General features: G+C 32.3%; 1 protein-coding gene and 1 pseudogene across 4 annotated transcripts in view; both read right to left on the minus strand.

Annotated features, from left to right (window-relative positions):
• ACTR6 (ARP6 actin related protein 6 homolog) overlaps positions 1 to 11,900 on the minus strand; it is an 18,177-nt gene that overhangs the window by 1,037 nt on the left and 5,240 nt on the right. For all 4 annotated transcript variants that reach the window (XM_025048777.1, XM_015591592.2, XM_006914567.3 and 1 more), the window contains exons 7-10: positions 7,458 to 7,556; positions 7,284 to 7,362; positions 2,667 to 2,838; positions 1,077 to 1,215 (exon numbers count right to left, since the gene is read on the minus strand). In XM_025048777.1, coding sequence (XP_024904545.1) covers positions 1,077 to 1,215; positions 2,667 to 2,838; positions 7,284 to 7,362; positions 7,458 to 7,556 — 489 coding nt within the window. The remainder of the gene's footprint in view (positions 1 to 1,076; positions 1,216 to 2,666; positions 2,839 to 7,283; positions 7,363 to 7,457; positions 7,557 to 11,900) is intronic.
• Positions 6,347 to 6,465, minus strand: LOC112481984 (annotated as a pseudogene).

Here is an 11,900-nt window from a genome sequence, read left to right on the forward strand (position 1 = left end):
ATAAGATTCGATGAATAAAGAATAAACCGATTTCTGTGGATCCTTTGGCCTGTAATGTGTACATGACTTACATTTAAAATGCAGGATAAAAATCCAATGAGCTTCATACCCTTTAGAGTATATAGGCATCAATGTTGATTAAAATCATTTCAACATCTAATGGTTATTTATTATTTCATCTGATAGCTATAAAACTAAGTGATCAGATAAGGGCCTTCTATTAACTGCTATAAATTTTGAAATATTCTACTTTAGCTTTAAAGCAAAAACTCTTTAAGAGTCAGATATATAAGGTCTTGTGCAGTTCTGCCACTTAAGACTTGGAGGAAGGGGTTATTTAGACATATATGTGGTAAGAGCTCCTGCCGAAAGGTAAAGAGAACTGGGTTTTAGTCTGGTCACTGCAATTAACTCACTGTAAGGCCTTTGCCAACTCATGAGCTCATTTATTTATTTACAAAGTTAGAACATTGAACAAGATGATCTGTAAGCCTTTCTTATAGCTCTAAAATTCTACCTTACTTTTTTTACCACTAAAATGGAAATAATGGTATCTGCTTTTTCTCATAAAATAGGATAAGGGGGCACAATTTAGGAAAGGCTAGTTAAATGTAAAAATTAATTTTAAATATTGTAAATTATTTTAAAACATTCCAAAACAACTTATGAATTGACATTAACTTAATGGTTCAATTCTTAAATTTCTATACTAGATTGAAACTCTGGAGAATCGACACATCTCAGATAAACAGATAATAACCTAATTGCTTTGCCTGTAAAAAATCTCTTAGGTATGAGGTATGACTTAGTTTAGGGAAGTGATCTTATGTTAACCAAGTACCCATTATGGACCAGCCATTATGACTGGCATTTCACATACTTCATCCCATTTAATCCACTAAATTATAAGGTTTATCACTTTGATTTCTGAGAAAAGGAAAATGAGAATCCCAATGGTGAAATAAACCTGCCAAGGTAGTAGAAATTGGTTTTAAACTCAAGTCTGCCTAGAGGCTACTTCTATCCTATGTACAAAATGACTTCTAAGTTTCGTTTCTATATAAGCCAACACTTACTTTTCAGGCAGCACAACAGAAACATCATAATCTGTTGGAGTAAGACATCGAACTTCTGAGTAAACACGATCCCTAAATCCTGGGAAGAGGGAATTTCCTCCTGTTAAGACAATGTTCTTAAAAAAATGTGGCTGCATTTCTTTAAAAGAAAAAAAAAAGAGCAAGAAAAAAGGCATTAGAAAATCTGCTTACTTATCTTTCTGTTTACTTATCTTTCAGGATGAGAGCTTAGGTAAAAGCAATTGTAGATGATAGTTACTAGTTGGGAAATTACATAATTTTTTTTATAACCAAATAAATTATAATTTCTAAGATTTTGTAATGAAGTTATAGTTTACACAAACACACATATTAAATAGGAATATGACCTATAGACCTTTAAAATAAAGGCTAAGGTGAAGTTGTTGAACTACTGGTCACTTATTATATTATATATGTAAGCTGTGTATAAATGAGTGAACATTCTAGTAGCAGACATTTGATAATTATCATTGTTCTTCCCTAAAATAGATGGGGTCTTTATGTAGGCTGAGACTGTGAACTAGTGTAAGGATGAAAAGGAAGTCCTTCATATTTTAACTTGAGAGTCCAAATTTCCATGTTATCTCATTGAGACAGATATTTATGTAAGTACTGTGCAATACTTACATTTGACAGTGAAAGTACTCATAATCTATAATATTTTAAAAAAGGATCTTTTGTTCTACATTCTTTAAAGTTACATAATGGCAAACATTAAGTTCCATATGGTTGGCCTGTTAAAAGCCTATGAAGCACCACTGAGAAATTTATCAGGAATTATAATACTAGGTACTGACCATCCCACCTAATGCCTCTGTTCACAGAACAAAGAATGAGTTCCCTTATATTGATGCTGAGTCTCATGATATGACATCAAAGCAGTATAGTACAAAATATTGTATTTTCCATGACTGTAACTTTATTTAAAATGTCAATATGAAAACAGTTGTGAAATAACTGTGTTAAAGTGATGGTGTTGTGTGACTTTCTTTTTCTATTTGTTTTCAAATGAGAGGAAAAAGACACTGTATGAGCTAGATATTCTCCAATGCCTAGACTGTTCCTTATGAAGTAGGAAGGCACTTTCAAGATCTAAAACTCAAGAACATTATTTAGTTAAATCGTGCTTCAGGAGAGCCTAGACATCACTGTGAAGCACCATATTTATATCTCATTAAAAATAATTTCTTGTATATTAATCCATGTAATATAGAATAAACCAGTCCTATCGACAGCTCCAAACCTTTAAATTGCTAAATTATAAACTTCTAAGTTATAAACAAATTTAAGTTAAACTAAAACTTTTTCTAAAATTGATATGACAATTTAATAAACATGGAGAATTTCTTTGAGTTTAAATGGACCATAATGACTTTTGCATATCAAATTTATAACCAAGGAACAAGAAAGTAAGAATTATTCAAGTCCATTATTGAACCTGGAAATCTCTGCAAATAAAGACTTGCTGTTTGCTGGAATTATTTAGAAGAAACAGATGACTTCTTTAGGGTTCACAGAGCTTATGATATTTTAAAAATACTATTACTATTCAATATTTTAACTACATACCTTCAGGTAAGTTTTGAATTGAATAGACAATAGCTTCTGGAATTCCCATTTCTTGAATGCCTATGTCAGAAGGATTAAAGAGTATTTCTGGAACAGCAAATCTCTCATTGGCCAGACGAAGAATTTGTTCCCCAGATTTATATTTTCCACTTAACACCATCTCTTCCCTTGGCTTAAAGAAAAAAAAAGATAAAAAGTTTAAGCTGCATGATCTAGCTCACATGACTAATAACATTTAGTAATATGTAATACTAATAACCATGTTCTTAGGAGTTTCAGCATTCTCAAAAGTTAGAAATATGTGGCCTTCTCTCATTGCCTAAACTATACAAGTAAACAATTACTGACTCTACTATAGCTATTCCCCTAAAGATAATCTAGTTTAGTCCACATATTTTCAAACAGAAAGGAGAACAGACAAAAGGGAACTTCATGGTCTACTATAATTGTAGATGGATATGTTTCTAGAGAACAAAGAATATTCTCTAAATAAAAACACCATCTTATGTTTCTACCACTATCTACTTTCACTCCCCTATCTTAAATGCTTATTGGACACTCTCCTTAGACGCTATCTTAGATGCTTATGTGGTTCCATTCTATTAGGATTTCTCTTTTCCCTTGTGCAAAAAGCCTCCATCTTTATTATTTATTCAATCTCTACTTGAAAATCAGTTTCCAAATGATTTAGGCAAATACATGGACATTATCACTGAAATTCTCATTATTTATTTTCTGCTAACCCACCCATCTGGAACTGTGCTCCCTAGGGGCCAAAAAAGAATAATGTGCAACATCCTTCTTCATGATTAAAGAATCATCAGCTCTTCTAGATTTATAGACATTCACTTTATTTGACTCATATATGCAGTTTTTCTTTCATAACCGAATATATCCCAATCCTTTTCAAATACTTAAAATACTTGAAAATAAGCTGTTCGGATTTCAGCTTCCGAGAGAGGCTTTTTCTGACTTCTAAATCCCTCTATTATTCTCTACTATCACCCTGTATTATCCTTCTTAGTCTTTAATGTATGCCATCACATATCCGCTACCTACCATTGCATAGTACTGGTACACAATAAGTAGTCAATAAATTCTTGAACAATGGCATGTAAGCCAACAATGTTGTTGTTATCATTTGGAAATTCCATCCTCGAAACATTTTTAAATAATAATGTCCTAAAAATTAAACAATATTCGCAATACTCTAGGAAGAACAAGGAAAATGACAAATCACTTTTAACCCAATTAAACTATTATTACACTAGCAAAGAGAAGAATGTTATTCTTTCACAGATAAAAGTATTCTTCCTTCTCAGGTAGAATAAAAGATATTTCCTGTAATTTTACAAATTCATTTAAAAGTGATAACTGGCTTGAGTTGAAAGAACATAACTCATTTTCTCAACACTCAAAATAACCTGAGACAAATGCAGACTTGGAGAATTTCAGCTGACAAAACATAAGAGGTTATCTAGTCCATAGGCCTGATTTTATAGAAGAGGATCATGTGACTTACCCAGGATCAAACATCTAACTAAAGAGCCAGAACTAGATATCCTTGAATGTTAGCTCTAAACCATTAACTGTTAATATGTAATTTGGAACAACAAGTAGTTTCTTTTTTTAAGAGTACAATTCCAAAAATATTTTTGTTTTAGATACAGATAAATGAAGGAATTTATAAGGGCTTTGGAGAGTTTCTATTTCAGTCAATGTAGCCCATGGTTAGTGCACAGCCCTCATAAATTTCATTCTGGTACCATGAAATAAATGATCAGTTTAAATTATAACAGCTCTGCAGTAAGTGATAATCATTAATTATGAAGGCTATTTTCTCAATTTAGATCAGTCAAGTGGATGATACTTTAGTAGGTATCGTCTTTCTGATAAAACTGGAATTTCTATCAGTTGTAATCAACAACGGTATTGTAGATCTTATTGTTATTGTTGCTATCAACATTCCTAGAAAATCAAGGTCATAACTTTTTCCCAAGTACTTAACAAATAAACTATCAAGGTGCAAATTTTAATAATATCCTAAGTATAAAGGCTCTCAAATAAATGTAATTATTTTTTATTGCATGTAGTATTATTTTTCTAATTTCATAACTATTTATCAGCTCTCATCAAAGTTGTTACAGATCAGGCAACAATGAAAACAAGTATTAAATTCAAAATAATACATCTTAGGAGTAATCCTAACATGCACAAAATATCTTTATAAATTTTAAAAATTATTAAGATATATGCATGATTTAACATGCACTGTGAAGAAAGCATAAATTTTAACATTAATTGACAAAGATTAAGCCATTATTTTTTTTTTTGAAATAAACATTCAATGTAACATTCTATCATCTGGCAAAAGTCCAGTCCAAGTGACTCTGTCCACTCAGTTGACATTAACGTGCACAAGTAACAGGAAGTCTATACTGAGTTAATGAAGCTCAGTCCACAACAAGAGTCTGACCTCAAGGCCAAAGGCAATAAAAGAGCAACAACAAACATAATGTGGCTTCGGGCTTTTTTTTCTAAAGATAATGGGTGAAACAATGTTCATTTGGAATAACCACACTCACTAGGAAAGGTTCAGGTTTGAGAAAACAAGGCTTATGATTTGGCAAGGAGGAAACTGGCAGAGTTTAGCAGATAATGTCCAATAAACTAACAGGTTGTCATTTGCAGGGCAGGAGAGAACTACATTTTAAAAAATAAAAGGATTTCCAAACCCAGCTGACAGTCCAATCACTTGGAAGAAACTTTTTCTAAGATTAAGTCTAAGTTTTCAAACTCAGGCACCAAGCATTTCCAGGGACAGGAGCGGAGAACATGAATACCGACTGTTTTTGAAGTGGCCAGGTGCTTTCAAAGATCAGTCAAGTTTGGAGAAACTGGGAATCACTGAGACTTTACTCAGGGTCCACCCCTATAGAAATATGGATTACTATACATCCACTATTAATTCTACAGAGTGCTGTAAATTGTCAATGAGATGTTTTATATCACAGGAGTGTTTTAATCAGCTATGAGGATGATCAAATGTGCTTAATGAGAAAGCAGCTTGATGTCTATGTTTGGAGCAATTTTCCTCATCTTACAAAGATAAAAACACACCTTCCATATCTTATGTAGTACTTGGGCTTCCAGTTTCTCTCCCCAGTTCATGTCCTCCAGGCAACCTGATCCCATAATCTGTCCCAATTCCCACTTCTGAAAGCCAGCCTAGGTCCTTCCTCAAGGATCTGTTTCTAAGGACATTACAGGATGATTTCAACTTTATGAGGCACCAGGTAGCCTTCTCTGAATTCTGGTTTGTATTTCATCTCAATAATCTGGCTGGAAAAAATTTCTTTCACATTTTAGACATTCAAAGGAGTATAAATAATTATACAAAACCCATGTATCTATCAACCAGCTTAATGCAACTTGAGATAAATTAACACACCCTTTTTAATCTGGTGTTATTTACATACATAGTTTTCTACTTTTATTTCATACTTATATATTCCTGAACAATTTATTCTGCATAGCCTGAAACTGTCCACATCCTTCCAAAACTTGCTTTTAGACATTATCATGTTTTCTTTTTCTTTCTTTCCTTTTCTTCCTTCCTTCCTTTCAACATTATCATGTTTTCTTTTTCTTTCTTTCCTTCCTTCCTTCTTTTCTTTTAACGCCTATAGCACCTGGTATTCCTAGGTGGTCTCCCATCCAAGTATTAACTAGGCCCGACCCTGCTTAGTTTCCGAGATCAGACGAGATCGGGCACGTTCAGGGTGATGTGGCCGTAGACGACATTATCATGTTTTAAATGTTCTGGACAGAAACGTGTTTGAGATTTATCCATGATGATCATGTAGCTCTACTTCATTTTCACTACTGCTTACTTTATATGAATATACGAACATTTATACTTCTTCCATTAGTGTATATTCAGGCTCTTTCCAAATTTTTACTCTTTTAAGGTATATGGCAATGAATATAATACCATAAACTTCTCCTTGTGCATATACTCTTACATTTCCGACTAAAGATTTTTAACTTCCTAACAGTCCTCATTGTGCCAGTAATTAGAAGAGCAAACTTCACATTTATCTAAACACAGAACTGACAGTTTACCTGAGCTGATTATAGATAAAGAGAAATTACCTTATTTTGACATCCGAGATAATCTGCTTCTCAACACTTAGGAAGTGCATTGGATTTTGCCCTTTTCAACTACAATCCAATTTTATCAAACCAAACACAAGTAAAATTCAGCCCTTGGTCAGCTGTTTATCAGTAATACTCACAACAGGCAAATGACCAACTTCTAATTGGATTTGAACTAATTCTTAAGTAAACAGAAAAGGGTTAACCATAATATAGGTATAATACTGTTTATATCCAGATTTGTCCATGTGCTATCATTTGGCTGATAGTTCTTTTTAAAAATAACTTTAATGAGTTATTTATTAATCATTTATGCACTTGGGCTTTGAGAAATGACCACCAGGAAGGCAATAGACAACAACTCTGTAAGATTCTGCCAATCCCAGTTTGACACTTTTCAAGTCTGACTGAGGTGGTCACCTGAATACCATTGAGGATTCTGAGGATTTTTCAAATTACCTTACAAAAGCCCTTTTTAATTGTACTAAAGTCAGGCAAAACATAGTCTATCATTACTGTATTTTCTTCTCCTTTCAACCTGGAAAACAAAATAGAGACTTATGAAATATTTTAACTATGTGTAACATTACCCAAGAATCAATTTCCCAATTCTTAGGTTACCATTAGACATACTTAGCAATATCCATATCTCTATAAAAATCCTGAGACACATAGCATACATCTTCTTTCACTTGATTAATCACATGTGTTTCATCCATAACATGTAGCTGCCTAAACAGAAAAAAAAAATTGTAAAATTTAAAATGGAAAAAGTTTAAATGTAACTTATAATTATCATTGAGGTATTTTTTCTGGAATTAGACTTGGGTAACTAATTTTTTTAAATAAATTCCTGAATGTGTAAAATATTTGTAACTTTATGGAATAGTCATTTCCATTATCTTATGTAATCTCCACATTATCCCTGACATTAGTCCATTTTAAAGAAGGAAATTGAAAACAGAGGTGTTAAGTGGTAAGGTTTATCAAATTAAAAAGCAAACTTTTATACAGCCACTATGGAAAACTGTCTGGAGGTTTCTCAAAAAATTAAAGTGGATATCCCTTTTGACCCAGCAATTGCACTTCTGGGTATTTATCCAAAGAAAACCAAAACAATAATTCATAAAGAGCTATGCACCCCTATGTTCATGGCAGCACAATTTACAATAGCCAAGATATGGAAGCAACCTAAATGCCCATCATCTAATCCTAAACAGATGATTGGATAAAGAAATTATGGTTCATATATACAATGGGATATTATTCAGCCATTAAAAAAAATGAAATCCTACCATTTGCAATGACATGGATGAACCTAGAGGTTATTATGCTGAGTGAAATAAGTCAGACAGAGAAAGGTAAATACCATATGATTTCACTTATATGCGGAATCTAAGGAACAAAAAGAATAAACTAATCATAACAGACTCCCGAATATAGAGGACAATCTGGTGACGGCCAGAGGGAAGGGGGTTAAGGAGCTGGGAGAATGGGGTGAAGGGTTAAAGTACAAATTAGTAGCTGATAGATGGTCACGGTGATGGGGAACACAGCACAGAGAATGCAGTGCATTAATGTAATGGCTAGGTGGTGGACAGCCAGAGAGAAAGAACAATTAGGGAGACCGTTGTATAAGCTATATAAATGTCTAACCAATGTACTATATACTTGAAACTAATAAAATACAATTAAAAAGAAAAAAAGCAAACTTTTTCCTCTAACCATTCTGAATACAATCTTGCCTTAACCCACTGCACTTTCTTTTCTGATTATGGAAGTATTGTGAGTTAGCACACAGTACCTGGCACATAGTTGATGCTTAATAAATATTTGATGAGTGAACCAAAGAAAACAGGCTTAATGTATAAAGCCTTTTAAAAAACAAACAAAAATGTGGGGTTATTTCCTTTGAATATTTTTCTCTGCACATAGATTATATACATTTTATTTTTTATGTTTTAGACTAAATATCTCATGAACATTTTCTTATGCTATTACATATTCCTTAAAAATGATATTTTACTGCCCTGTAATATTCAATCAAAGGTATCTACCAAAATGTATTTGTCAACATTCCTAATGTTGGAAGTTTAGAACAGAGAAAAAAGATACTTTTGTGTTTAAAACGTAGACTTCGGAATTAAGAGACTTAGGTTTAATTTCTCTTTAGCCAAGTTACATTACCTCTTCAATGCTAAAAAGGTAGTAAGATCAGCCACTTAACATAGCTGTAATAAGTATATGGTTCTAATCACACATTTAAAATGTTTAGCATAGTTCCTGTACTCAATAAATAAAAAATATTATTTTTGCTTTTTTCTTTTTGCTTTTGTTATGATAAACACCTTCATATACACCATATTCCACCTTCTCTAAGATGCACAACTATATCTATGAGAGGGAAAAATTCTAAGGTACCAATGATTGGAAGATTCATCTCAATTTCAAAGGTAAAAATGTGAAAAAAGCACAACTCAGAATCAATGAAATATAGGTATTTTTATCTGTCTGATTCTCATTATTTATTCATACTGTAGAACACAGAATATGAAATACTTTTAGTCTCTTGGTATATTGCCATACTGTTTACCAGAAAAGTTGATTTTCAAGTTATGCTCTGATCAGAAGCAAATAAGTGTCCATGCCACAAATCTGCAACATCTCCTTTAGAAAAAATTCTATTAATTTGGATTGTAAAAATGGCATTTTAATTTGCATCTCTACTAAGAAGTGCCATGTTAACTGTTTTGTTAACTCATGCAACCCAACCTCCTAAACAAATGCTCAATATCTGAACTGAATCTGTAATTACTATAGGTGTTTAACATTTTTTATGCCTCAGAATTATCCTTATTTACCCTTTGAACTATATGTAACTCTCTAATGATTATATATTTGTGCCACTGACCATTTGTTTTGTGAGAATTATCTAACCATTTTGTACCAGGATAGTTTTCTTATGGATTGATAGCTCTTAATACAGTGAAGAAAACAACCATATTTGTTTCAGGTTTATTTTTTCAAGTTTATGTTTAACTTAGTTTTGTTTACAAAGGCTTCTGACGTACATTAAGGTTTAAAATTGTTATGTAGTTAAACACAAAATCTATTCTGTTGGCGGTCAGTGGTTTTTCCGGACGAGAAGGGAACAAAAGGGAGGTTAGAATGCTGGTAATATTCTGCTTGAACTGTGTTCTGGTTACTTGGGTACATTCACTTTTTGAAAATTCATTGAGTTGTACAATCCAGGTTTGTAAACTTTTCTGTATGTTTTACTTCAGTAAAAGTTTATTTTTAAAAAATCTGTATGTAGGAAAAATATATCCTTTATTATTTGTATTGTTTTTATGCTTAGAAACTCAGTTAAATATCTTCTTGCTGCAGTTTTATTTTTAAGTCTAAATTCATTTGAACTTTAATGTATAAGGCAAAGTAAAGTTTTAATTTTTCTACAAAGAATTAACTTTACCTGTATTCTTTCCTGAACATACTGGTTTCTGATGATTTCTTTGGTATATATTGCCTTTCTTTTTTAACATATAATGTTTGAATCAGGATTAACTGTTCAGTCTCACTAATCTATCAGTTAACTCACATACAAGTATCACCTTATTACAATTAAAAAATGTTTTATCATCTACTACAGAAAGTCTTTTCACCATTATTTTTTTCACACATATTTCTAGGTATTTTTTCCAGCTTATTCTCTTCAAGTTGAACTTCAACAGCCTTGATTTTTTTTAAATATATACATTTTTTTCCTTCAGCGTAGAGGAATGATTAAGCATACAGTCTCTGGATTCAAACTGCCTGCGTTTGGGTTAATGTCATCTGTCTCAACATTTTTCTGCCTAATTTGCTGCTTCTAATCTGACTGGGGAAGCAACTAACTATCCAAACTTTTCAAAACTGAGCCTAATTCTATTTGGTTCTGCAATGAATAACATTCACATAGTAACACTGTGAATTCTATTTATGAGTGTTCCACTTTAGAATTAATCTATAAGCAAAGCAAGAAGACTTAACTACAGCAAAAAGTAGTATGTAAATGCTTTATACCTCAATAAGATGAAATGATATATAGCATTACACTTAATGAAAAGTCAATCTCTAAAGGCTACAACTAAATGATTGTTTTTGTAACATTCTTGAAATGACAAAACTAGATATGGAAAGCAGATTAGTGTTTGCAAAGGGACAGAGACGAAGGAGGGAAGCAAATATAAAGGGGTAGCACAAAGGAGTTCCTTGGAGTGACACAGTAGTTCCTTCAGTGTGGCAGTGTTTATATAGATCTATATATGGGATGAAGTCGCAAAGAACAACAGACACACAAATGAATGTAAAAAATGGTGCAAAGTGAATATGATCTGTAGTCTGGTTAACAACACTGCACCAGTGTCAATTTTATCAGTTTGATATAGTACCAGTCATATTAGATATCTCTAAGGGTACATAAGGCTCTTTGCACTATTCTGGCAACTTCCTAAATCCATAATCACTTAAAAATAAACAGTTTTTAAAATGCGTACTAGAGCTGGGTAGATGACTGTGGATAATGGAAGTGGGTTTCTCTGGGAACAATGAAAATGTTCTAAAATTGACTGTGGTAATGGATGGCATATACTAAAAACCAATGAAATGGTACACTCTAAATGGGTGAATTGTATGTATGTGAACTGTATCTTTTAAAAAAGTTTTTTAAAAAAAGTAATGTTACATCTGATGAAGAAAAAAGATAAAGGAGAGAGGAAAGGCAGAAGGAAATGTAGATTTGCTTATTTTCTCATGTAACATAGAAGGGAGCTAAGAAATAGTGACAGTATTATACTGGCCACAGTAAAATTTAAAATAGTAGCATAAACAAAATTTAGGAGGCAGGAAAAGAGTTGGGAAGTAGCTAAGTATACTAATTCTTCATTTTTTAATAGTAAACAGTCAACTAATATTGGTTAATCCAAAACTAGAAATGTCAATATATTATTAAGGCTTACAGAAATTAAAAGAAAAATACAGTTCAAATATTATACTGACACAAGAGACAGAAAGGGGAGACACAGATTTCTCTTCCTT

Source organism: Pteropus alecto, unplaced genomic scaffold, assembly GCF_000325575.1.
Source record: "Pteropus alecto unplaced genomic scaffold, ASM32557v1 scaffold94, whole genome shotgun sequence".
Lineage (NCBI taxonomy): Eukaryota > Metazoa > Chordata > Mammalia > Chiroptera > Pteropodidae > Pteropus > Pteropus alecto.